Below are 27335 nucleotides of genomic sequence, written 5' to 3'. Positions count from 1 at the left end.
TCTATAGACTATGGACTAGTATACTCGTTAGTTTGCTTTGTTTGGGTTTAAACACCATTTAATCAAAATCCATTTTTTATCTAATTTTAGGCAGTATAATTTGATAAAAGCTCAATATATATTATGATGGAATTTACTTTGCGGAACTTTGTTGAGCTAAATGTTTCACCTGACAAAAGTCGTTTAAAATTCTCGATCCATGACAGCTCTCCGTTCTAAATTAAATTTCCAATGTTGAAAATGGAAAACAGACCATATACGTACTATATCCTTTTTAGTTTGGTACCGTAAAATAAATCCAGATCACGTGAATGCAATTTATTAAAAATGAGTACAAATTTCCAACCATTAACGACAGCAAAAATCTTTTTCACTAGCGGTAAAATGATTTTACTTTAAATATTGTTTTGTACATTTTTTGTCACGATACAAATTTTTAAGGTGTTTATATATTTCATTATTTGAACATCTTCTACTACTATCATTATAGGTGGGAAAGCTTGTTCGACGATGGAGGACTTGGCCAGCATAGGATTCCACCCGCGACGCCTGTATGCGAACCGAAACGCTTTAACCACTAATCAATAACTCCTTAATAATAAACGTGTTTTAGAATGTACAAGACAGATAAACAACAGTTTACCACACGAAAATGGTTGTTTAGCAGTTGTGTAATTTACTGGAGTATAATTAAAAATTGAACATTTTAACGTGTGACTTAAATAAAGATATTCGCTTGCTAGTACAATTTACAATACTTTTGGCTTGAGGGGTTTGGCTCTGGCTGTTTCACTAAACTCAATATAAATAATCACACTTATATATATATCACTATGTCTAATTAAGAGCTTTTATAACACAAATCTATAAACTGTTTGCTTTTATAACACAAATGTATAAGCTATTTGCCTTCAAAATACAAATATATAAACTATTTGCTTTTATAACACACATATAGAAAGTATTTGCTCCAAATGCTCCAATTACATTAATAATTATATAAAAGCAGGTCAGAATCATAGGTAGCAGGCAAGTTTACAGTTTTTCGCGAGTTTGCGAGATCAGAAGATGCAAGCAGGATATTAATATTATCAGAAAAAAAATCTAAGTAAGTATACTTTTTTTGTACGATCTTTGTTAACATAAATTGTCCTTAAGCTACTCTTTCAGAAAGGACCCAAGATACCTACTATTCAGTTTCTCTTACATATAAAGCTGAAAATTAAAGTAAAAAATCTGAACAAATACAAACCGCAAACTTTTTACTCCGGAAAAAACATAATTCTTGAAAATAAAAGCAAGCCTCTGTTTAATCCGCAAATATAATATTTTCCATGTCATAATGTCTAAAAATGAAAAGTTTCGATTTGGAATATGTTATGCTTATATTTTAAGAAAAACGGAAGCAAAAGTTTACCAATAATGCTATACTTTCATATTTCACGACAAAAAATAATGTCACAGTGGGACACTTACCGTTCTCCCGCCAAATCGTCCTGCCTACGCAGTGGCAGGGGGGAATCCTCGAAATCGAATGCCTTTGACGCATCATCAAAGTCTAAAGGCATCTTGGTTATTTTAATGTTCGACTCACAGATAAAAAGAAATCATAAATTAACTTGTTTCCAAAATTATGCACACATATTTACTTCACGAGAAAATTTATCAGTATTTTTATAATAAATTTCTTAAGGGATAGTCAAAGTTTAAAAAGAAATTATGTCTTCCAGTAAAGAGGACCCAAGTCTGAAAACATAATAAAATTGCGGAAAGGCGTCACTAGAACCCTTCGACGACAGTCATTATTTAAAAAAAGTGAAGAGAAATAAAGCAGAGCAGATCAGAGCGCGCTTGTTGAACGGCACAGCAAGTTGCCAGGGCGAGCGAACTACCCGAACTGGCTTGCAGCGGGCGTCGGCGTCACAAGTGCGCTCTCTGCAGTGAGGGAGACGAGGCCGGGCCTCGCCGGGGCCGCTCTGCGAGGACGCTAAGCGCCATATTTTCCCGCGGCAAATAGTCGGCTCGTAAATGAAAAACTAAGGACTTTTAGCCCGCGTTTATTACACTATCCACGCGGCTCCCAGCTATTATTTGGATAGTTCTGTTTGAACGGAGTGTACAAATGGCTTATTCGTTGTACGAGTAAATTTTGCACACGGCAGAGGCGAGTAATAAATAACAAATCTGAAGGGTTTTTGTTCAACGCAACTCGCAAGTGTTATTTTCTTATTTGATTTTACTAATTACGCAAGCAAGTTATGATTTCGTGTATTTCTTTGGAATTAACTACGAAAATAATGTCTTCAAAATATAAATCTTTTTGTTGGCGTTGAGGATTAAGAGAATAAAGCGGATTATTCATTAAATATTATTCCGTTTAGATAAAATACACATAAATGAAGTGTAATTAATTCAATACACATTGTCTTTCAAGCACAATACAGAATGGATTATAATGGATTCAATTTTATCACTATCATTATTAGGCAATATTTGGACTGAATATTTATGTTGATATACCTACTTAACTAGCCACATTGATGTTTAGAGTATTTACACATTACACGTGGTCGATTATTCATTATTTGGTATACTTACCCCATCCCGATAATTGTGAAAATATAATATTGCACAGTTATCGGTGTTCATATTTTAATCATCCATGTATTTTTTATTCACGAAGCTTCGAATTCGATCTAGGCCACGCTTATTTTTTGGATTGTGATTAAGTATGTAAGTATTAAACTATCTACTTATACTTATATAAGTTCGGAGAAAATGTTGGTTTTCGATTTTGAAGAGAAAATAAGAAATATATTATATGAACGCGAGGTCTGTTCACATAACTACTAGTTATTATAATCCAGGACTTTCTGGGCAGTCAAATACGAAGGAGATGATTTAAGGTTTCAGCATGTTATACAACCGTGCTATGAAATTCTCTTACACTTTGATGACAGAGCACGCGTAAACTATCACTTATATTGCTTCAAGCTTAATTTATTAATTATTCCATTCAAAACTTATATCTATTTAGTATGTCCAGATAAATTATGATAAAAAATCATATGGTCCATATAACAACATATTATATCCTATTTCAAATTATTTATTAATATTCACTTGACTGTGGGTGAAATAAACGAACGCAGAAGTTAACAATAATAATAATAATAATACGTGTTCTATTATCTTTTTTTTTTGCAACAAATAGATATAATGATATCCTCACTGGGATCTCCCGTGCTGAGGATTTCATTTACATTTTATGTTTAATTTAATTATAAGAAAATTAATATTCCAACAAAGTTACATATGAATTTAATTATGAACATATATCATGTAGTATAATTTTTTTTTTTAATAATTAAAATATGTAAGATAGTGCTTTTTGGTATAGTTCAGTTGATTCTGTTTTAGTCTGTGTTTGATTTCAGTAAATTTTCTATTTCAGATCTCACTATATTAAATACGGACAGAGAACGTTTGAATACAACATACCGAAGATATTTAATTTATTACCTGACACTATAAAGCAATGTAAATCTATGAATAAGGTTAAATATATGGTGAAAAATTGGCTATCGGAAAAAAAATATTTATTTTAATATGTATGAAAAATTGTATTAAAAAAATTGTTAATTCTGTAGATATAAGATGTAAATTATAACTTTAAAAAATGTATTTGAAACTAACTTTAAGCACCTGTTGACAAGCCAATTCAATCGGCTTAGCAGGACTTGTTTGTTGATATTATGTATTAAATATTTATTCAATAAAAAAAAAAAATAAAAAAAAAAAATCCAGCTTTTTATTTGAGATTTAAATGTTGAGGTTTTTGAGTGAGAGTGGTATTTTATTGTAGAGTTTAATACTATGATATAAGAAGCTTTTTTGCCCAAAAGTTGTATTAGTAGTTATTTGTCGGATAAGTTTTTGACCATGAGATCTAGTGTTTCTATTGTACGTGTTTGTTGTTATTTCTTGGGTTTTGTACTTATGAATATAAATTAGTATAGTTTTAGAATATAGTTGTTTAATTGACATGATGTTAAGATTGGTGAAAATTTCGTCAGTGCTAGTTCTTACAGGAACTTTCAGTATAATTTTCATTATGGCTTTTTGAGTTTTAATTCGTGGATTTAGCATATTTTTATTTGCACTGCCCCATCCGATAATACCGTATTCTAACAGTGATAGGCAGAGAGCCATGTAGATTTTGATTAAGTCTTTTTTAATGAGCACATTCCTAATAGTTTTGAAAAAATATCTTAGTTTTTTAATTTTATTATCTAAATAGCTAATGTGATTGGTCCATTTTAAATTTCCATCTATTTTTAGACCCAAATACGCTATATGGCCAACGTTTTCTAATGAGGGACAATTACAATGCTCATTTAAGTGATGCGGGCTATGAATTTTCAAGTTAAGGTTTTCTTTTTTTTCTAAGAACAGAATCGGACCCAGAATACTTCCTTGAGGCACCCCGAATTTGACATCAATACACTCACTGGTTATGTTGTTAAGTTTCACAGTTTGATTTCTATTTCCCATGTAGCTTTTAAGGAATATCAGTTCATTATCAGTGATCCCTATGTTCTCTAGTTTTTCAAAAAGATGTGAGTGATTTATTGTGTCGAAGGCTTTAGAAAGGTCGGGAAATACTCAAATGCATTTTTTATGTGAATCTAGAGAATTTTTAATATATTCAATTACTAAGGCTGCGTTGGATGTTCCTAGATTTTTTTTGAAACCAAATTGTTTTGGTGATAATAGTTTATTTGATTCTAGGTAATCGACGAGTTGAGTTTTAACTGCTATTTCTAAGATTTTAGATAATGTGTTCAGAATTGTGATTGGTCTGTAGGTATTGATATCTGTACGATTTCCTGATTTAAAGATTGGTGTAATAGTCCCTATTTTGAGTTGTGATGGAAATCTGCTTTCCTTAATAGATTTGTTTATTAGAAAGAGTATCGGTTCTGTAATATTGTATAAATTTTAATGTTTTCATTGTGATTTCATCACTACCAGATGAAGATGTTGGTTTGAATTTAGAAAATATTAGTATTAGTTCTTGTTTAGTGATTTGTTTTAGAGCAAATTTAAACCTTTGTGGATTTGGGTGTTTATTTATTTTCGGGTTATAGTGTTGGGGTTTGGTTATTTTATGATGTTTGCAAAAAAATTGTTTGTGTAGTTAATTAGTTTATGTACGTTTTTGTTGAGTGAGAGTGTACCGTTCTCTGTGTTGATTTCTTCCAATGGGTTTGCTTTGTTTTGATTTGTGTAGGTGATTTATTTAATTATTTGCCAGGTTAGTTTTGGATTATTATTGGATTGATGTATTTTAGATCTGTAATAATTTTGTTTGGCCGATTTAGTGAGATTGGAGCAGATGTTTTTATAATTTTTGTAAAATAGTTTTAGGGAAAGGTCGTATGGATAGTTTTTTACTTGCTGATGGATCTTGTCTCTTTTTCTTATACATTTTAGTAGGCTAGGTGTGATCCATGTTTTTTTGATAGTTTTATTGTGTGAATATGTGTAAGTTTTTATGGAGGTGTGGTTATGTATTTTTAATTGCAATAGTTTAATAAATCTTCAAAAAGGTCTTCAGCTTTATATATCAATTCCCAGGTTTCAGTTTGTAGTGAATTTTTTAGTTCGTTATAGTCTATTCGTCAGGTTTGTGAGGGGATTGATTTATTCATTTTGTGATCCACTCTTGTTGGTTCCTTTATAGCGGCAGTCATCCAGTGGGAGAGGAGGAGTAATTGGTATTCCTGTGTTTGTGGATGTTGCCTTCCAGTATCCAGTATGTTAATGTTGATATACCCTATGATGAACTAGTTCCTGATGTTTCGTTCTTGAAGTAGAATGGAGTCTAGTGATTCAAGAAATGGTGACAAATTTGTAGATGAAGAGTATCTGTAGATAGCGAAGATGCATGTAGCTTGATCGAGTTTTACTTTCAAACAGTTTGCGTCTTGTAGTTCGATTTCTTCTATTTTGCATTCCATCTTATTTTTACAATATACAATTACTCCATCCTTTTGATGTTTGTGAAGTTTAGTATTGAAGACTTTGTAGTTGTTGATGTTTTTATGCACATTTGTTGAGGAATTTATCCAAAATTCTGTAAGGATTAATAAGTCAGGTTCTAAATATAATTCATTTATCAGCACAGTGAAATCTTCGAAGTTTTTGTTAATACTTCGAATGTTTTGATGAATTATGTTCAGGATCGGTAACTCGTCCTGGATTATACAATTTAACATGCAGGTATTTGTGGTGATTATTTGGTTAGGTATCAGTTTTACTGTTAGTTTTACTAATGTACAATAATACTGTAAGAAGTTTTTAGTATGTTCAAAGAAACCCACAAGGGCCAATTTGATATTTTTGTGACAGGAGGTGGAAATAAACCATTTAAGTGATGTCAATTTGATATGAGGTAGCCAAAAATTTATTTGAAAAATGATTATTATGTAGATGTAATCATTTCTATTCCAAATTGATAAATTAAACTTACATAAACATATTTTTTGAGTTAACAAATTTTTTTTCGAAGAGCTTTTGCTTTGTCACTCGGTGGTTTGCAGGAATAATTCGTTCACTGATTAAGCATTCGGGATAGATGAGGTCACAGATGCTCAATATATTTGACGCACATCACATCTTACACGATAAATCACCAATTAATCATGATATGTGGTGATATAAGCCCACTGAGAAGGTTGGAGCATACATACACTTGACACGTGTTTAATTCAATCCGTGTATTCCCCGTATATCAGTTGATTTTAAGCTCGACTTGGTTGGAATGCCGAATAATGTTGAAATATTACACGTATTGTATATAATTTTAATAGAGGAATATGCTTCTTTATTTCCTGAGATTGAGATCCTGAGCTTTCAAAATATCAAATGTTGTAGGCGGGTTTGATTTACGAGTTGTTTTTTTATAAAGTTCCCCACTGATCAGCGTGGTGCTATATGTAAGAATACTAATTTTAAATAGTAATTAAAATTCTCAATGTTCATGAAATAATTACCAATAAACCGTTAAAAACCATGCCCTGTCCAGCAATCTAGTCTATCTCAATATTAGTAATTTTAACATAAAAATCCTTCATCGCTCGATGAATATAATAGTCCAAACTGAAAAAATTAGGCAATTTACGTAAATTTCGATGAGATGGAAGTTCGGAATTACTTACGTAAACGTTATATTTGACATTTTTGTCTAAAAAGTGAACTATTCTACGGCTTACCAAGGCTTGAGCAGCCGATTTAGCTCGATGAAATTTGAGCGAGGAATGTCGCACATAGCGAGGATACGGACCGACTGATATACCGGGCCAATGTATCTCTAGTTTTCCGTAGGTAAATCATGGGTCTCACTTGTTCAAGCAGAGGAATCCGATTTGGCAGAGTTAACGGTTCATAGAGTAATCCGTTATTACGGTTCGTCGAACCAAATATCACATTCGCGTACTTCATGTAGTTGTAATGAATTATACAATTTTTTTGAGATTTTAGACTGCTGCAAAAGTATCTAGACGCCTAATAAAGTGCATGAAAAGTCTGAAAATGATAAGCAAATCATAACTTACTATTTGCAAAAAAAAAATTCATAATTTTGATTTTTCGTAAATCGCAACACAACGATAATGGAGAGGAAATGTTCTTCTTCTTTAGTTGTGGGAGTCAGGGGGGACGTCTAGGTTAGGGTCTCAGGCATCACACTGTGGACCTTATCAATCCCGCCGGGGAATGAATGCAGCGGGCATTATTTAACCCCATGTTCGGTGGTCTGCATCGCACCGCATTCACACATTGCCAACTCGAAATAGTTTAGGTTTGGACCGCGATCGAGAATTTAATCTCACAGAAGGCGAAACAGCTGTTACGCGTAATAATATTTACACAGTAGAACTGGTTTATACGTAAACTGCTTTTCATAAATGGAATATTTGTGATATATAAAAAAAACTTGGAGTCTATAAATTAAACTTGATAACAATAAAAAATAATCATATATTTTAATTAATTTAAATCTCACATGGCATACGGGTTTCGATGTTTAAATAATCATCTGCCGTGAGCAGGATGGGTAAAATATCCCAAAAGTCACACAAGATCATTTTCGGAAAGTATTGAAAGATCGGTGCGACATTAAATGGATAAAATACAAAAAAATGTATTGGCTGAGCCTAGCAAAGCTCCGTTTTAACTCGTTTTGCATTTCGTCTGTCTGTAAATTTATTTGTACCTTCCCGGCCGTTGTAATGGTTCAGTAAAGATTCTATTTTCAAATGCGAAGTCATCGTGTTTATGCTTTCTTATTAGCATTTTCAGTATTATGGTAAGAACACACCTTTCTGAATGGTTTCTAATTATGTAAATAGTTATTTAAGAAAGTACTAATTATTTCGAAGGAATTTTTGGATTTATTTATTAAATAGGAGTAAATTCGTAAAAAACCATTTTGGACGCGAGATACAGGAATTGTTCAAAGAACTACTAGTTTTAATAATACGACTACAATCAAAATTACACACCTAGTAGAAAGAAATGTTTATATTACCTCTTACGAAAGCGATTCTTCCACGTGACGATGGAGATTATACCGGATTGGACAGACAAAATGATAATAATTATTTCTATTTATAAATCAGAACTTGATAGAGAATCCAACATTTATCTGCGAATGTAAGATAGTAGTGCCGGGGAAAATTATACACTGCTCGTCGGTATGTCAGTTTTTTGGCAGCGAGTGCCAATATTGGATCGGTCTTTCATTGTCACGATCGGGGAAACCGAGGTCTCGGGAACAGCTCTATAGCAGTATATAAACATATAATGCAGACTATTATATTATTATTATTACACTTTGATGTCCACGCGGTCTACGATTGAGTTTCTGAAGATAGACCACTGTCACTCTTGCAGAATCGGGTGAAGCGTTATACAGGGTGTCCGAGGGTAAAATGCACAAACTTCGGGAGGTCATTCTACATGACATTACAATTAAATCTTAGATGATTAATTAAGTATTAAAACCCGTATGCCATGTGAGATTTGAATAGATAAGTTTGGATTTCATAGATATTATTAAATGATTAGAATACATTGTCATCGACGCCGAGTCTATCTAAAGAGCTTCAGCTAGATCAGATATCTGGAAGTGGGTTAATTGTCATTTCAAGATGTACATGCATTCATTCATGAAAACAAATCGAAATAAAAAAGTATTTAAAAATATATAATCTCGAAACCTCAGACCAGAGTTGGCTCCCAAACTCAACTGGACATTTCAATTCACGGTGAAATAATTTATAGTAGATATACATGTAATTCTAGGTGAGATGTAATGATTTTAAATAACAACAAAACTGTTTCAATAAACAGGAAAAAAATTATTTTTAATCTTTTGATAAATAGCACAGGGCCAATGCCCTGGCATTGCCATAGGGCATTGGCCCTGTGCTATTTATCAAAAGATTAAAAATAACCCTTGCATAAGGAAGTTTTTAAAGAAGTCTTGTATAATGAGTTATTCCAAGTTATTCCAAGAATTAATTCATTTGATGTAAATATCAATGTTGCTGTGAAAATTAATAAATGAAAGGTCTGTATTTTATTTACAGAACTTATTATTATTAAAGTTGTTGATTTGAGTAAAAACAAGGAGACACTTTGGAGATTTTTTAGGTATTATACCGTGTTACGCTACCTCATTCTTAAGCCGACGTTTCGGCCAACATTGCATTGTCCAGTGATGATGAACTCTGTAATGCTGTCCGAAACATTGGCTAAAAAAGGAGGTAGCGTAACACAAATCAATAATCTAAAAATTATTTAATATATTACGTTTAGACGTGAAAATCTGTAATAATAATAATAATTGGATAATTTGTAGAGCGCCGTTTTTGTGAAAAATCACCTCAAGGGCGTAATCATATTCTATAAGTAATATATCGTAAACATCAACAGTACCCATTACGATGACATTACATTACATTTCGTAGATTTTTTTTGTTTTCTGAAATGGTGATTGAACTTAAATTTAATCCATAACTAAATGCTACATAATCATTAGCAGCAGCTGGAATCACCGTCACTTGAAGAACTTTTAAACTTATCAGGTAAATAATTCTTCCAGTTTTCTCTACAATACAACTTAAAGTTTTCTTTGAACAGATTACACTTACTTTCTGGATACGCCTCGTAGTTATTTTCATTAACTCTACTTCCTTCAAGAATTTCTTTTCTTAAACTCCTTTTGCACGTTTCTTAAATTATAATATAACACTTTCGCAGGATTATAGCTGCACTGCATTATAAGGCGCGTTTCCAGGAACAAAATGTTTTCAAAACATCCGACAAAAATAAAAACATTGGGTGGAGTATCTACATTTACACAGGGTTGGCCCTGCTAAGACGGATTTAGGGCAGTCCGCTCCGGGCTCCGACTTGCCAAGACGCCAAGCAGTCAAGGCGCCAAGATGCTGGTAATACCTAATACCTAACGCCCTTCAAATTTTTACTAGCATCATGTGCAATTTGGCTCAGTGCCGGCCCTGTACTACCGAAAGCAGTACTTATTTAAAAACCCCCGATTTAAGGATTATGGCAAACTGGCAGCAGGAGTGAGATCAATTAACAATTAAGAATATAACACGAGGTTCTTGTACTGTACATGACTATTAAAAAGATAACTACAACCCCAAGGTAAACAATAGTAACATTTCAGGGCAATTTGATGCTCTTGATAAAGGGCGTGATGAAATTCAAATGGGGCGGCTTAGTTACTCCTGAAAGGTGGAGCAGATTGTAATTGAAATTCTATAAAACAATAATAAGTCACACCCGTCAGTATTGTGTAGTTCATAAAGGTTTAAATTCTTGTCCAACAAGAAAAAAGAAACAGAAATATATTACATTGTTCGATTAATTATTCAGTTGACCACGACCATCGAAAGTTGGTAAAGGTTAAATTAAATAATGTAATAATTTTCAAACATTCAATGTACAAATCACATCCTAACTTGACACACTACGAATATCCTTAATTTGGTCGTAGAGCAATGCACGCCACTTGTTACCGCAGTACATAGTAATACAAAACTAAATCAATATTATTTAACCTTGTCACTTAATTTGCGAAGATACAAATCGACGAATAAAAATTGCTTTATGATTTTTTCGTGAAAACCGAAAATCAACAACGTCTTTAAAAAAATTATTTTGAAATGAGTATATACCTTTTTTATTTTATCAAACCGGTCCGTTTCAATTACATTCATCTTTAGTCTGGTATATTTTTGATCAGTTAAGGGGGGGCTAGGGTTTTAAAAAAAAATTTTTTGCATTTTTTTTTAAATTTTTTTTTAAATAAATGCTTAATATGTTAAGAATATTTTGTTCAAATTTCAAGTTGATTGGAGCAAAATTGACGAAGTTACGAGTATTTTTATACCTGTCGGATTTTAATCCCTACCCGACCATACGTATAACCCGAGCAGAGCAGGAAGCTGAGAAACAAACTAAAGAAGGCAGGATTCGTCGTAGACAGGAGCAAAAAGGTGCTTTAGACATCATGGATGATAGCAACATCCTTAATGTACCTGGCATTGATGATTCAGTGTGAGGTAAGCCGATAAAATTTGCTTATAAACGTTTAATACCAGATTTTTTAGTATTCAAAACTTTATAGCGTTTTTCCCACAAGTCACGTTTTCAAAGTCGGTGACCGTCATAACTTCAAAACTACTGCACCGATCCTTTTGAATTTTTGAAAACTATTTTTGCACATAATTTACGAGGTAACGTTAGAGAGTTTTTTTTCAAATTTGTTAATAATTATTATTTTACAATAACAAATTAGCCGATTTTTTTTACTAAATATAGCGTTTTTCCCTTCAAAATGTTCCAAAAAAGTGAAAAATCAAAATTTCGAAAAACCCTCCCAGCGTTACCTGAGAAAAACTATTATCTAACGAATGAACTTTGATTTTTTGATTTCAGATGACCCAGCACCGAGTTATGAGGGTCACCGCCATTCTACTTTTTTTTGAGACACGTCCGAATAATTGCTGCCATTGCCGTGTTTTTTAATATTTCTCCGTGAAAATTTTATACAACATTCTTAAAATGTCATACTTTACTGTCTTATTAGATTTAATCGTTTAACAAATTTGGATTATACTGCTGAAGTAACTAAAAACACAGTGTCTTCGTTGAGAGTCTCCAGAAAGATACTGTGTTTTTATTTACCACGGCATTATAGGAAAAGTCTTACTGCCGTGGAGTCTAGTTTCTGACCTCTGATCGACTTGGCCAGCGGGCACCTTGCCTCTATTAGTTTATTATTTTCGAATAATCTGCCTCGCATTCCGACTAACCTTTTGCCCCTAATCGAGTTTATAAAGCAAAGTGAATAATTACATTTCAAAATGTTCAGTTTGAGAGACTGCCGAAAAATTTATCTACTAAAATAAATTAGGTACTTAATTTGATAAATTTATTTATTTTTGTTATTTTTTATTTAATGTCATTCTTAAAAATGGTTTAAAAGTACACACGAATCATTCTTATTATTATCTTTTTCTATTAAATTATTTTTGAATAATGATAGCAAGAGTTTAAATATTTTAATAGTCGGTTTGCGAAACTGTCTCTTAGTAATTTGTAGATATTCCTCAATCCAAATGACTTACTAGTCCCATTGATTTTTTAAACCATCCATACTAACGGTGCACTCTTTAAAATGATTTGACCGTACTAAGGTCGTGTATATTAGAGACTGTATTATGTTTCAGTTTTCGTATTTTCTAACCGAAGGTATTAAAAGTGGATACTCTTTTCAGAGATGAACATTTGAACGTAGTTACACAAAAACAGCTAGCCATAAAAAAAATTGAGTTAAAAGTATTTTTATAATAAAAACACATAAATTTGTTTTTGACCACGATAGTAACAAATTTATGTGTTTTTATTATAAATTATGATGAGCCACAAAGTGAATGCTTTTTACAATTAGGTAAAAGTATTTTTGTCTAAAGTTTGAATAATCTAGTGTAAACAAACACAGAATGTTTTCAAAAAATTATAAATAATATGTAGATATCGATTTCTCACAATGAATTTAATTTAATTAATTGTTGTTCTTCAGGTCTGGCTGTTTTTTGTAGTGAATGTAAGTTATGCAGAAAACAGCCAGAGCTACAAAAAACACTGAATAAGTAGGTATTATACAAACGCCTTCAATGTTTTCTACTGATTAGGTAAATATCATTGTTGTTTTTTTCGAAGTAAGCAAATAGGAAATATTTAGGGTGTGACATTATATATTACATGAAAAAACACACTTTGTAATACACCTTTTTGTATTGAATTAATATTTATTGACAGCCAACCAGGTTTCGCTTATTTCAAGCTTCATCAGGGCTATTATATTAATTTAATACAGTAAAATATAATAGCTCTTATGAAGCTTGAGATAAGCGAAACTTGGTTGCTTGTCAATAAATATTAATTCAATACAAAAAGTGGTGTATTACAAAGTGTGTTTTTTTCATGTAATAAATATCATTGATCAAATGCTAAGCATAATGCTGAAGTCGATCAGTTGACTCTGGCTAATGTTATTTGAGAAATAGCCACAATAGCTAATTATTGAGAAATTTACAAATATCCACAAAGTATTGAGTGTCGTGGGTGCTTTGTGCACATTTTAAAATGGTTCTTAAAGCGATCAACAAATATTTTGGAAAGCGATAACTATGAATTTTTATATGAGAGCAGCCTGGCTGGTTTTAATAGAATATATAATAGATCTTAATCTGCCGGATGTAAACAATATTTTATTTTTGACAAAATGTGGACTGGCTGCTTTCTAAGTTCATTCATGGTCCGTAAGACAGGAAAGATGTGCCCTGACCTATTTCAATTCAAAGCATTTCCGAAAAGCATAAAACAATTTACTAAAAGGTTTTATGGATAAGCTGCAACTGATTTTTAGTCATTGGAGACAAGAAAAATTCCAGCTTATCACCGGAATTTAAATCTGGAAAAATGTGTTTTTCGGGCTTTTCTTCTTCATTATATTCCAAATTACAGACCAGTTAATTTTCACTGACCTGTAGGTAAATTACAGGTACTAAATAATTAAATTTGGTAATACTGTTCCATATAGTATGGCTATCTTATAGCTCGAGGGCCTTTAGCTTAATTATTTGCAAATGCCATCTTATTAACGTGATATCATAGCTGGAAAAAACATTTTACTCATATTTATACTAAATTAATAAACGAGTTGGTATGGATACATATTAATGACCAGTTAAATGAACAATATTCTTGAAATATATGGAACAAATTAATGATTTATCGCTTCATCTTTTTATGATATCAAAAAACTCATAAGCTAATGTCAAAGTGACGTTGCGAACAAAACATAGTTAGGCTCAGCTAAAAAAACCGAACCTGCTGTTAGAGATTATGTCTTTTAAGAGTTTTGGCTGAGACAATTACATATTTACTCAATATATATACTTCTATTTACATACAATATCAAATTGAAAAAAAGTCTAAAGTAGCTAGTAGCTACTAACACCTGTGATCAGTGGACCTCAGGTCTAAAAAAAACAGTTTTTATTTTTCTCTTATTTTAAATCAAAACCAAAAAGTTCCTTAGAAACATAATAATAATAAGATCTTCATAAATACTTTTCACATTTCACATTTGATAAAATAATCTTTACTGAACCATTAAACCGGCCACCATCTTGAAACCGGATCCGGAACATAAGAATAGTATTTACAGATAGTTGAAATGCCAAATAGTCCAGTATAAAAAGGACTTTGCTACGATCAGTCAACTAGCTCTATCTATCGACCATAGTTATTAGTATAATCCAAACTTGATGGTAGTTTTGAAATTTCTGATAATCGTAGAATTGAAAATTCGCCGTTTTACTTTTAGACCGGCTAACAGAATTACCCAAACATTACAAAGTTCAACATGTTTGGGAAGCTCGGCACTTGCGGAGGCAGCATTTCGGAGAACCAAAAATAAACTTCGTGATAAACAATTTGTTACATGATAAGGGAGGAAAAATGATCAATTTAACTATAACGAATTCAATGAATTAAAATATCGTAACCCTTTAAATAATTATATTAACTAACTACCTGACCATCACGCCGTTTCCCATTAGCGATAGGCAGAGAGAATTGACTGTTGGAGTATAGGGTCATGACAATCTGTCCTGATCTTCTGCAACGCTTATCATACCATGATCCAAATCGCAACAGCAGACATTCGGTTACCTTTAATCTCTCTCTTTGCAAGACCAACTCTAAACAAAATTCCTTTATCTACCGATTAACAGATTCATTTAACTTAAATTACTGTGACATTGACATCTTTAACTCGAATCTACGGGACTTCACTTCTATCGCGCCAAAACTATACCACTCAATCTACCTTCTCATCTACTCCCGTCCTTCGTCTCTTTATCCTAAACCTTTATCTCTCCCACCAACATTCAACATATTTTATAATAAAATAACATCACTTGTATAATTTCATATCAGCAGCAGGTTCATAATTGGCATAGATACCATTCTTATATGTAAAAATTGCTGTCGATTCTCTGAAAGAAAAAAAAAATTGTCAGGGTTGATTATGTCTATACAATGACATTTAGTTTATATGATTTGCGTTAACGTGCAATACCCAGTGCGTTAATATAAAGGTGATGCTTGCAAGATTCAACCAATCAATGATTCAAATAATAATATTAAAGATTTTATAGTTTTAAAAGAAATGCTGCGGTTTAAGTAAAAGCCGTTCGCCCAATGTGTATCGGATTGCTCTTTGGTCTGGTCAGTAACCAGTAGCGAGTGTCCGACAAAAATCCCTAAAATCACTTTAGAAAGCGAATGTGAAATCGTTACAACGATTGTACGTATCCATTAATCAATTGCAGTACGTTTCGTTAAATCGACCTAGGTAACTTCGACGATACTTTGAAAAATCCAAAGTAACGGCTCACCCTTCCTTATGAAATATGGTCTTAACGTGGATGTCAAATGTCTGCACGAAAGCGATAGTTGGGTAAAAAACAAATTACACCTAATTGTATTACAAATTATTGTAAAACTTATAATCATCATTACTCTCGTCATTGACCTTATTGTTAGCTCATATTCGTCTGTCAGGGTTTTTGTGTCAATTTTCAGGAAGGTCCGTTTTAAGCAATACCTTCATACGATTATAAATAACGAGACAAATTGAGTTCGCTCAACTTTTCAATATCTGTTCAATTGGTTCGTCTATAGACTAACAATTCATTGTACCTTTTACAAGATCTCATTGCTCTTTATTTTACACATATTATATGTCAACATGTTGGACAGTTTTGAATTTACAAAAATAACCTCCTTCTTACAGTCATTTTATGGAAAACAGTTTGCTCTGTGATTAGTACGGTCAGAATTCTATTTGTAAACCATTTTAAGAGTTTGCACTTCACTAAGAGTAGGTCATTTCCTCTGCAGCTTTAGATTGTTGTTATTAACGAAACAACTCAAATAGTACCAATATATAACATATTTGACCGGTCAGTGGTTGAGTGGGCATAGCGCTTGGGTCTCACCCGAGCGTCGCGTGTTCGATTCCTCGGCTGGCTAAGTCGTCCATCACAACACAAGCAACATTTTCGGCTTTCTGTGGTGGTAGTAGGAGATTTTCAAACATTGTTGGGTTATTCGTAACCTGGGAATGTTTGTCTTTCTTTTTAAAAAAAGAAAAAAAAAATATTGTCATAATTGTGTTTGGCGCATTTACAGTGTATGATATTTTATTCACGAAAATATCGTGCCACAATTTCAAAAAAATATGAAAACAAATCTAAAAATAATCATAAACACTGAAAAAAGCACGAAAAATGAAAACCCTACAAAAAATAAAACAATACGAACGTGCATATTTAAAATCAATATTGTTACAATCCTACTACTAGGCGGAGAACATGCTAAGCAGAATCAATCAGAAAAACAATGTTTAAAAATAGTCATGCATTTTGATGAAAATTGGATAAACATAATAAAACACACATACCTCATAATTTCATTGAGCCAATCGGTAAAAAGGGCGCTGCGTTCAGATAAAAAAATAAAATAAGGGTGTTTGATTGACAATAATTTAAAAATAATTACAAGTTACAGCCTAAAAAGTTAGTAGGTACGATTCCTGTTCTATAAATGTAGGTAGTTCTTACAAACAGAGTCTACTTTTGTTGGAAATCTTAACAATTTTTTTAATACACTGAAACACTTGATACAGGGTAGATATACAAAACAAAACAGATCATCATATCGCATCACGGTGCATATCTTAAATAATTATAAGATAATCTAACGCAATACGCAATATCGCGTTGACTTCTTCAACAAGAGTCTGCAGTTTCAATTATACGCCGATGCAATTACAAGCGATGCGATGAGAATGCTCGGTTTTATTTTGAGAATGGGGGTAAATTTAAAGAAATAAATTATAATATTATTCAACAGTATTGTCACCGTACTACAAATTCCAAATTAGTGTGTTTTTTCAAGCATTAGTAAAGGTACAAAATAAAATACTTCGGTACATCAATTATAAAATGAATATTCCTATTTAATGTATAAATTATAATAACTTACTTACCAAAACCTGACTTGTCAAATCAGATAGAAGAGTTTTAGCCAATATATTATTTTTATTAAAAATTATTAAATCTCCAACTGAACTAGTTCTGAATGATTGGAATTAATTTACATGAATGTAAATTAACTGCAAAGCAAACTCGAAGCCAATACACTTTTAAATGTAACAATAACCTCAAAACTACGTCTATTTATTCACCAAATTCCAAGAATTCATCACCAAACAAGCACAGTGAACTTCTTGATATATTTGGTGTTTTTGTGGGCGTCAATATTGTGCGTTTCAAAAGCCAGCTAATTTCAGACCTATTTGCTATTTAATAAAATTAAAATACTCTTCTATGCCTTACCAATAAGTATATCACATTCTCCTTTTAAGTTTTATTGATTTGTTTTTAATATACGTGTTTATGATTATATTCTTTTTTTAATTCTTCTCTCTTATTATATTAGTACACACCTCATGAGTAAATTATTTCTTGTTTTCTGTTTAACTGGTTCGCAACAAACATGAATAATTGCATACATATATGTATGTACTAACTTACTTTAATATTTTATGCTTTGATTTATTTACAATATCAGGTTTTATTATTTCGAATCTATTTTAATCATAGTATTAGTATTTGTATGAATTTAATATAGTTTGAATTTAATATTGCACATAAACAATATAACGCATTACCTAGTAATTTAAAACTTCCGGCAACAAACAAAAAAACATTGACAAAAGCTCTTAAAAGATATTTCCTTAGCAGTTTCATTAATGACCAACACAATCTTTCTCTGGTACTCCATAATAACATCTGCGTTTATTTATTTTAATGTATTTTATTTATTTGCCTTGTCCTTTCTAATGTTGTCTTTCCCGAAATGAGTTTTATAAACTCATTGGGAATAATACATTATTACTTTGTTATCATTTTGTAATGTATTATCTTGTAATAAAATAAAATAAATATGCTATATATACTACACATTATAATAAATCAATGGCCTAGCGCACACATGTGTTAAGTGCAGTTGTAACAAAAAAAAATTCATGTTTTGTAGCGCATTTATTAAGATTACTTACTTTGTAAATAGATGTTTCGTGGGAAATTGAATGGATAAAAAAACGAAAATTCTCATTAATCTTGTTGCGTTATGCGTTATAATTAACCTGGAGTATTCTTATAAATTAATTTTCAAATTGCTCTTAACACAAGTGTACGCTTGGTCATCGATATATTATATGTCCATGTATTTTTTTATTCTAATAAAGTATCAATTTTCCTGTTAAAGCCCAATAGGACGTTAATAAAAATAAATATTTAAAAATATGTTGTATTTAAATATTGGAAAATGTTATTAATGTTAATTGATGAACCCAGAGTTAAATAAGCCTTTCGGTTTATATATACTTCATCAGAATACGAAATGATGAAACTTGATATGTAAGCTTTTCCACTTGAATAATATTATAGAAAGTTTGCAGAAAAGCTTCATTATAATAATATAGTTCAAAAGCTTGTTCAGAACAGCGAGGAAATGTTTTCATATAAAAACTTTTTGGCTTTCTACGCACTTTGCAGGAATCCATTTATTGGGAAATTTTTACATTAACACTAAAAAGAAAAATGTCAGTTACAATAAAAACATCAGTGAATTAATACAAACACTAGGCGTGTTAATATAAATGCAATTATAATAACACTGTATTATGGTAAGTTGATTAATAAAAATTATCTTACTAAATTAAAACTTTTGAATGAAAGAAAATGTTCATTACCTAACATCGTCTGTTCTTATATATTTATACAAAATAATAGTTTTAATGTTTGCTCTCAAATTTGTTTGCTCTCATGTTTTTTGCCCTCAATCGAATAAACGATTCCGTATTTATTCTGATTATTATCGAAACGCAAAGCAAATCGAATAAACGATTCTCTAAATGATTAGTTCCGTACCAGTGTATTCTAGATTTAACAGAGAATATAATTTTGTTTACTGTTATTATTACAGAAGCAGAAATAACGCGATTCGTAGAGAGCTAAAGGTTGAAAAATGAATTAATCCTTCGTATTTATTAAAAATGTCTATAATATTAATTTCGGTTGTACGTGTGTTAAATGTGAAATGTTCCTGCCTCAAATTATTCACGTTCATGAACTCAAATTTGCTTCAAATGTAAGTGTTATTTTTTTAAATTGGAACTGCTTGTGGAATGAATAATTCAGAATAGCGTTAAATTAGGTACCTTCCTGTAATATATAATATTTGAACGGATTTTTAAAAAAATTTGAGTTTCCCAAAATTGGAACTATCCATGGTACCCCGTGATTCTTCACGGGTCAAGATTATTGTATTATAATGGTCGTGTAACGTTATTACACATTTATATTCCATAATTGTAATTAGTCATAGTATCTCGTGATTTCTTACGGGTCTTTGCTAATGTATTATAACAGTCGTGTAACGTTATTACACATTTCTATTTATTTTGTTGAAAAGGTTACTCATTACTATATAAACAATAAATATACTAATACCTAATACTCACACATTAAAACATCATCTATCTATGTATATAATATTTATACTTGATTATAATAATACATATAAAATACATCTGCTGTAAGTACCACTATACACGGAAAACAAAATAATAACGGTGAAAGCAAAGTGACCTAATTCTCATAATCGGTCTTATAAATGAAGGCAACAAACCTTTTCTTCTTTTTCTTTAGTGCCTCCAAATCTTCCGCTTCTATTTTCTTTTGTAGAAACTGTACCCGTTTCTCATCCGGATTTCCCAGACTGCCGGTGGGAGAATGCGCTCTGGATGGCTACAATCAAATATAATACAATATAAAAACTTAATTGGAAACTGAATTAAAAAAGAAAAAAAACGAAAATAATACACTTTTTAAACGGTTTATGCTTTATGTGAATAACAGAATAATACGTTGTGCGATGGTGGAATAATAAATATTGAAGGGTAAGAAAAATAGGAGAAAGATACGTAGCTTAGATGCGCTCGACTGTTCAGATCTACTTTAGAGAGACAGAGATGGTTGTGAGACGCGGTACCTAATGCAAAATGCGAAAAAAAAGTTTTAAAATTATACAAAAATCTTAGAACGTACATTACAAAATGGATCTCATAGGATAAAAATCAATCATAACAACAAAAAAATGTATAGAGCATGAGTCGATTGCAAGATTATATAGGTACCAAGTACTGTTATATATCGTCGCATTAATTCGTAGAATGCGTAACCACCAAATGTAAAATTTTACAGGAGGCACAAAAAACCTCGTAGTGAAAAAAAATGAAAGACGGCTCATTCTTTTTATTTACGTTTCGAACATATAATATATTTCGAAATTTATTTTCAATCATTAAACTTTTGTAAGGCTTTCTATTTCAAATCGGAGTTAGGAAGTTTACATAAAAACCGAGAATGGAGATACGTATTTTACAAAAGATACATACTTTTCTGCGAACAGTTTTATGAACAACCTAGCGGAAAATTTGGGAGATAGGAATTTTACATTCACAAAATAAAACACAACAATATATGTGTATGTCGAGGCAGTCTATTTAGATGCATTTTAATGATTTTAATGATGCGGAAGGTTATCGTTAAAGGAGTGGTAATCCTTTTCTAATGTCTGTTTTAAGTCTTGTAAATGCTGGTACTTTTCCTTCCTTAAGGGATTAAATCTTCAAACTCTGGAGATCATTACAGATTCGGCGACGGTTTTGTGCTGGGTGAGATCTACACTGACCGGGAGTAGTCGTGTCAGAGATGCTCGTTAAGTGACGCTTGGGGTTGATGAAGGAGATTGTAGAAGAATTTGATCTGACATTGTCGATCACCCTTGTTGTCCTGTAGAAATAAAACTGATGTACTTACTAGGGTTTGCAAGACCCGGGCAAAGAGTAGCCATGACAGGAAACGTTGTGAAAGAGACTCCTCAGAGTGTGAAGATAGGTGGGAGAGACTTGAAAGTGGAACTGGTGAGCAAACATGTGCTTTAAGCGTAGAAACTCTTCATGCTCAGCATCACTTTGGAGTAAAGTGAACGCTTCATCTTGCCCGGCTGGTCGATCCCGAGGCGAGAAGAAAGGACGTCGATAGATGCGTGCGTTCCTGCGTACAATGCAGGACAATTGACCCTCCACCATCATCCCATGAAGCGGGTAATCTTAATGTTGTGACAACCTGGAGTCGCTTGGCAGTTGATGTTACTCATTTCGGTAGGAAATGTTTACTCACATTTATCGATTGCGGTCCAAGTAGATTTGCCATGTGGCGGGAAATCGAGTCAGGTAATGCAGCTTCGATTATCAGACATTTGGAAGAAGTGTTTCGGGAAAGAGGCCCGCCCAAAGTAGTTCTCATGGACAATGGTACTGCATTTTGTTCCTACAGTATTACAGATAAGTGTAAGAGATGGAATGTTCGTCAAAGATTTTGCGCGACATACCGACCAGCTGGAAACGGTATAGTTGAACGACATCATCAAACAATAAAGAGAACTGCAGCCAGAAGTGGAAGCGATCCCCTGCAGGCAGTGTTTCGGTACAATCTTTGGCTGCAAAAAGTCAGGATGATCGAGGTATTGCGCTGTCTAGTATAGTTCACACTTACTCGTGGAGACACCCTTCTGCGCAAGTGAATATAGAAGAGGAAGTATTGACTGAGCTCTAAGTGGGCGATCTTCTTGCGGTTAAGCCAGTAGATGGGAGATGCACATCGTGCATGGAAGGGTGACAGGACTTACTTCAGTCAACAACATCGAAGTAGATGGCATACCAAGACATGTGCTTGACCCGCGGAAGATGCATGACAGAGAACGGACTGTGTCTGAGGAGAGACGAGATGGAATTGCCGCACGTTCCACCGAAAATATTTTGGGTTTGTTTGAAGAGGACAGTGAAGAACCGGATCCGGATATGCATCAGGAGGAGATCCACTTGCAAAGAGATGGTGACCTTGAAGAAGAGATAATCACAGAACAACGACCTATTAGGTAGGACGCGAAGGGCTCCGGGTTAGTTAAATCAATTCGTGCAGTGATGATGACATCAGGAGGGCGTGTGGTGATAAGCAGGTACCACTGTAAAAGCGGTGAACGCAACCGCAGAGGCACATAAAACAAGAGAGCTACGGCAGAGCGTCACACGGTGCAGAAGACGTCAGTTTAGACTACAGATACAAAACACTATTCGTGACTTCACAATTAAAATTAAGGTTATAAAATGTTCAAAATTGATTAATCAACTTATCTCAGTTAATTTCACCGTAAAACTATTACACCGTAAATAAATTTCCTCAGTCAAAAACACAACAAGCGTGCACGGCTCGCCGGCCAATACTGAATTAAGGAGTTACGAAGTATTCGCGAGTAAAAATTGCACCATAATTTTACGCAGTTTCCTAATTTGTGTTTATCTAAAAGGTTAATTTTTTTTTAAATTTTCGAGTTTTACTAGTCGATGCGGGTCTAATTTTAACACCAGATGGCATTAAAAGCGTATTTTCGAAAAATTTGGAGTTACGCAGTCTACGAATTAATGCGACGATATGTAGAAAGAATGCTAGATGATATGATACCGAAAATTAGGACCAAGTGAAGACCGAAGAATAAGTGGATAAACTGCGTGGTACTGGTTTGCAGGTGCACAGTAACGACTGTTACTAGGTAATGAGGCGAATGGCAAGGGATCGCATCCAGTAGAATATTTGCGGAGGAGGCCAAGACCCATCTTTGGATGCAGCGCCATGATGTTTTAAATGAGAAGTTGCTAAAAAAAAAAATGCTCACCGGATCAGATCCTGAACTCAATATGTGAGGGTCTTCCTCTAACACTGTGCCATTCCCCGGAGATAGTAGCAGCGGGGAGGCCAGCGTGTTCTCGCCCACGTCGCTCTCGGAGACCGGCGCGGGCGAGTTCTCGATCAGCGGGATGGACGCGGGAGCGTGCGACGGGCCCGAGTAGCGCCGCGCGCCCCTGATTTTAAGCGGCACGTGAGCGTGCGGGTAACTTCTCTTGCGGTGCTCTGAAAGGAAAAAACAACCTAACTTTTAAAAATTATGTTTCAAGATTGTAGAGCAATATTCGATAAATGGACAGGATTTCATGATTCATACTCGTGCAAAAGTTATTCTAATATTGGAAATGAGTAATTGGAAGTAGTAAGCCAGTAGAAAAGCCAACAACAGAGAGTATTTGTTGAGTGGATGGGAGAATATTAATGAAAAAATAAATATTTGACAGAGAAAGGTTGTTTGTATTCTTCTAAAAAAAATGAAATGATATTAAGATAATTGGATAAAATTCATGTATTTAAAAAATTAATATGCAAAAATAATTTTTTTACTACTAAACTATTTTAAAATATCTTTTAAAACTTAAAAAAATGCTTCGGCGGTGGAAAAATCTGAACAAAAAACTTTATTGAACCTTTCTATTGTGTAGGACAGGCATTTATTTCGAATATTTACATATGTAATATCGTCCGAGAAAAGCTTTATGTCCGCGAATATATACGTCATGAGCACTAAAAGTTGAAAAACGCATTCCTATCGATAACGAGTCTATCCGCAGATTTTTAACTAGATCGGATGTTGGGAAGTTCATTATTGTAAGCAAAAGTGGAATTCAAATACACCTATTTAAAAATGAGAATATTTCATAATTTCCGAAGGTAATCGAATACTTAAATTGAGGCAGTCTTGACATTAATAATTTGATTTGAGGTAGCCTGCGCAATAGGCTTTCCATTGGGGTGAGTATGCTTTTGTGATTTTTGAGACTGGAATTTAAATTTCAATAATTTTTTTTTAACTGTCTACTTCAAATTGTAAATAATATAATGAAGAAGAGTGTTTATGGAGGGGTAGTTTTTTTTTTATGATTTTTTGCACACTTGACCGTCAAAACAAGAGGAAGTTCACTGTTTCACTGTTAGAAGATTTCTAAAAAAACACTCTATCCGTCTTTAAAACCGCTCGAAGCAGAAATTGATATTTTATGATGAAATTATGCACACTTGACGTTCAGAATAAGAGGAAAATGACTGCATTTGATTTCGAAAAACTGTACATAAAGCCCGGATAAAGCCGGGACTTCAGATAGAATAAGAAAATATCTAATAAATAATTATAAGCAATAATTAGTCGTATCAAATATCAATACAAATTGAAAATATCTCCCGAGTAAAAATTAATGCCGCCAAAGGGAATTGAACCCATGCCTTCTGATGTTCGGTCAGGTGCTCTGAAACCACTGAGCTATGTCGGCTTATTTCCAACCCGCCAAATGATTCAATATGTACTAGTACCTCAATCAACATATAATTATAAACAATAAGTTATCCTTTATGCTATGCATAAAACCTTGTCTCATAAACATTAGTTTATCATTAAAAAATAATAAAATATCTATTCATGTTTAATAGTTACATGCCATACACGGGTATGATTAATTCAAGAAGCTTTTTACCGAGTTTGAAGTCACCTTGCCAGAGATGATTTTACTTCTAATTAATTTTTACTGCGCATAAGAGAAAAGTTTTGAATTTTCCCCAAGGGCTTGTCACATTGAGGAGACCTGTGGGGATGTAATTTTATGTATGTAGAGAGAATAGACCACCACATACTCCTTACGTCATGGCCGACTCAAGTATTTGAATCACTTGATCATTACACGTGTAATCTACCTACTTAATTTTATATGATTTGAAATTTTCATGGCGAAAGTATTATATTTTGGGCACTATGCCATGTTGCTCTACATCCTCTTTTATCCAATGTTTCGAACAGCATTAAAGTGTCAATAATCAGGGCAAATATGATTTCGAAGGTTGCGATACCGAATCGCCAGCTCCAATTCTCTAAGAGCTTGTATTACAGTATAATTTGAAATGTTTTTTTGGTCGGAGGTAGAGTAGTGTGGCAGTCTATACTCTCTAAACCTGTTGATTAATTAGATTTTTGAGATCTTTAAAATAGGTCTGTTAAGAACAACGTATATTAAAAAAAAAATTGTGATATATATCATGAACAGCAAAGCAATAATTGTCATGTACTTTTATTGTTACACAGTACGTAATTAAAACGGAAGTGTGGTGATTAGACCTCGCGTCATTAAGTTTTAACCAAGTGAAATGTCAAAGAGTGGACAGCATACTATTAAATGCAGAGGAAATTTATCCCTCTGATATGTAAATAAGATTTACCGATTGTTGAACTACGATTACCTGTTTAACGTTGCGTCAACAAAAGTGCCTTGTCAAATTATACAACGCAGCTCGATGTTTTCCTTTTCACTTTGACTTTGAATTATAATATGTCAATGTGTATATAAATTCACACCCTATTTAGCAATAAAATTTAGCTTTAGCATATATCTAATATTAAATTATTATTGTTGAATAGGTAAGAAACTATATATTGGGTCATTAGTTTAACAAACTGCTTAATTTAATTTAATTGTTTTTTTAAAGAAATACAAACATTCCCCAATAACCTGACATATTTATTTTAAAATCTCCTACTACCACCACAGTAAGCGGAAAATGTTGCGTGTGTTTTGTGATGGAAGACTGGAACGCATTACGCCGGGGTGGGACCCAAACGCGATGCCAATTCAGCCACTAACCGGTCTATTTATTATTCCCTATTGGATTCATTTTTGTAGGAAAGGATTTAATAATGCTAAATCTTCCACTAGATTGCGTCGAGACATATTATATCATCATTTATTTGTCAAAATATTTTGATTTGTCAAATATTATTATTTAAAGTGATAATCTAATGAAAATAAGGAAGGCAAAGGGTTCAATTCCAATCGGCAGCATGTATTTTTTTTCGGAAGATATATTCAATATGGGTGTTTCAGGCTAATAATTATGGCATAAAAATAATATGTATCATTTTTGCTATGCCTAAAAAACCTAGACACTTAAACATTTTTTTATCATAAATATATTTTTTAAATTAATTAGTTGTAGACGGGCAGTTGCAAAATGAGCTGTTGTAAAAAAATTATCTGAAAGTTTTCCAGAATAGGGAAAATATTATGTTTGCAAAATATTTAACTTCGATTTATAAGATATACATACTAGTTTGAAACTAAAATTACATAATTTTTAGGTGATTCATTGTACGACGTCATTTTGGTAGTTTGTAACTAAAACTACACAGCATAATTTATATTTATCTATCGATTTGTATAAAGAAGACTGTCTATGGATTTGATTTTTGTACAAATCTACTTTAAAATAAGATTAAAACTACTCCTAAAGCCCGGTCCACTCCGGGGGTATCAGCTAATTAACTATAATGCAGGAATCTATTATGTGTTTGTCTAAAGCAGCAGAATCTCTCGAAAGGTGAGCTCTGGGGTCATGAAAATAGCACAAATTATATAATGTGTTTTAAAGGTATATATCGTCAACTCAAATAATTTCGACATGAGCTACAGACTTTTTAAATATTCTTTTTCAGCTTTTTTTTTTTTTTTTTTTTTTTTTTTTTTTTTTTTTTTTTTTTTTTTTTTTTTTTTTTTTTTTTTTTTTTTTTTTTACAGTGAATAATTCACAAGAGTCCCAACT

At 32.6% G+C, this 27335-nt stretch overlaps 1 protein-coding gene across 4 annotated transcripts in view; it reads right to left on the bottom strand.

The window, feature by feature from the left end:
- The window catches only part of Ae2 (anion exchange protein Ae2), a 306359-nt gene that overhangs the window by 49377 nt on the left and 229647 nt on the right, over positions 1-27335 (bottom strand). For 3 of the 4 annotated variants that reach the window (XM_089646039.1, XM_089646040.1, XM_089646042.1), the window contains 3 exons: positions 23542-23777; positions 20434-20552; positions 17138-17173 (listed from right to left, as the gene is read on the bottom strand). In XM_089646039.1, coding sequence (XP_089502165.1) covers positions 17138-17173; positions 20434-20552; positions 23542-23777 — 391 coding nt within the window. Of the gene's footprint in view, positions 1-1476; positions 2198-17137; positions 17174-20433; positions 20553-23541; positions 23778-27335 lie in introns of those variants that run through there. The other variant, XM_089646041.1, reaches the window with a different exon arrangement.

Source organism: Hesperophylax consimilis, chromosome 23, assembly GCF_061612785.1.
Source record: "Hesperophylax consimilis isolate HC1 chromosome 23, BYU_Hcon_1.0, whole genome shotgun sequence".
NCBI lineage: Eukaryota > Metazoa > Arthropoda > Insecta > Trichoptera > Limnephilidae > Hesperophylax > Hesperophylax consimilis.
The sequence above is the reverse complement of the archived record's forward strand: the minus strand, read 5'-3'. Positions and strand labels throughout refer to the sequence as shown.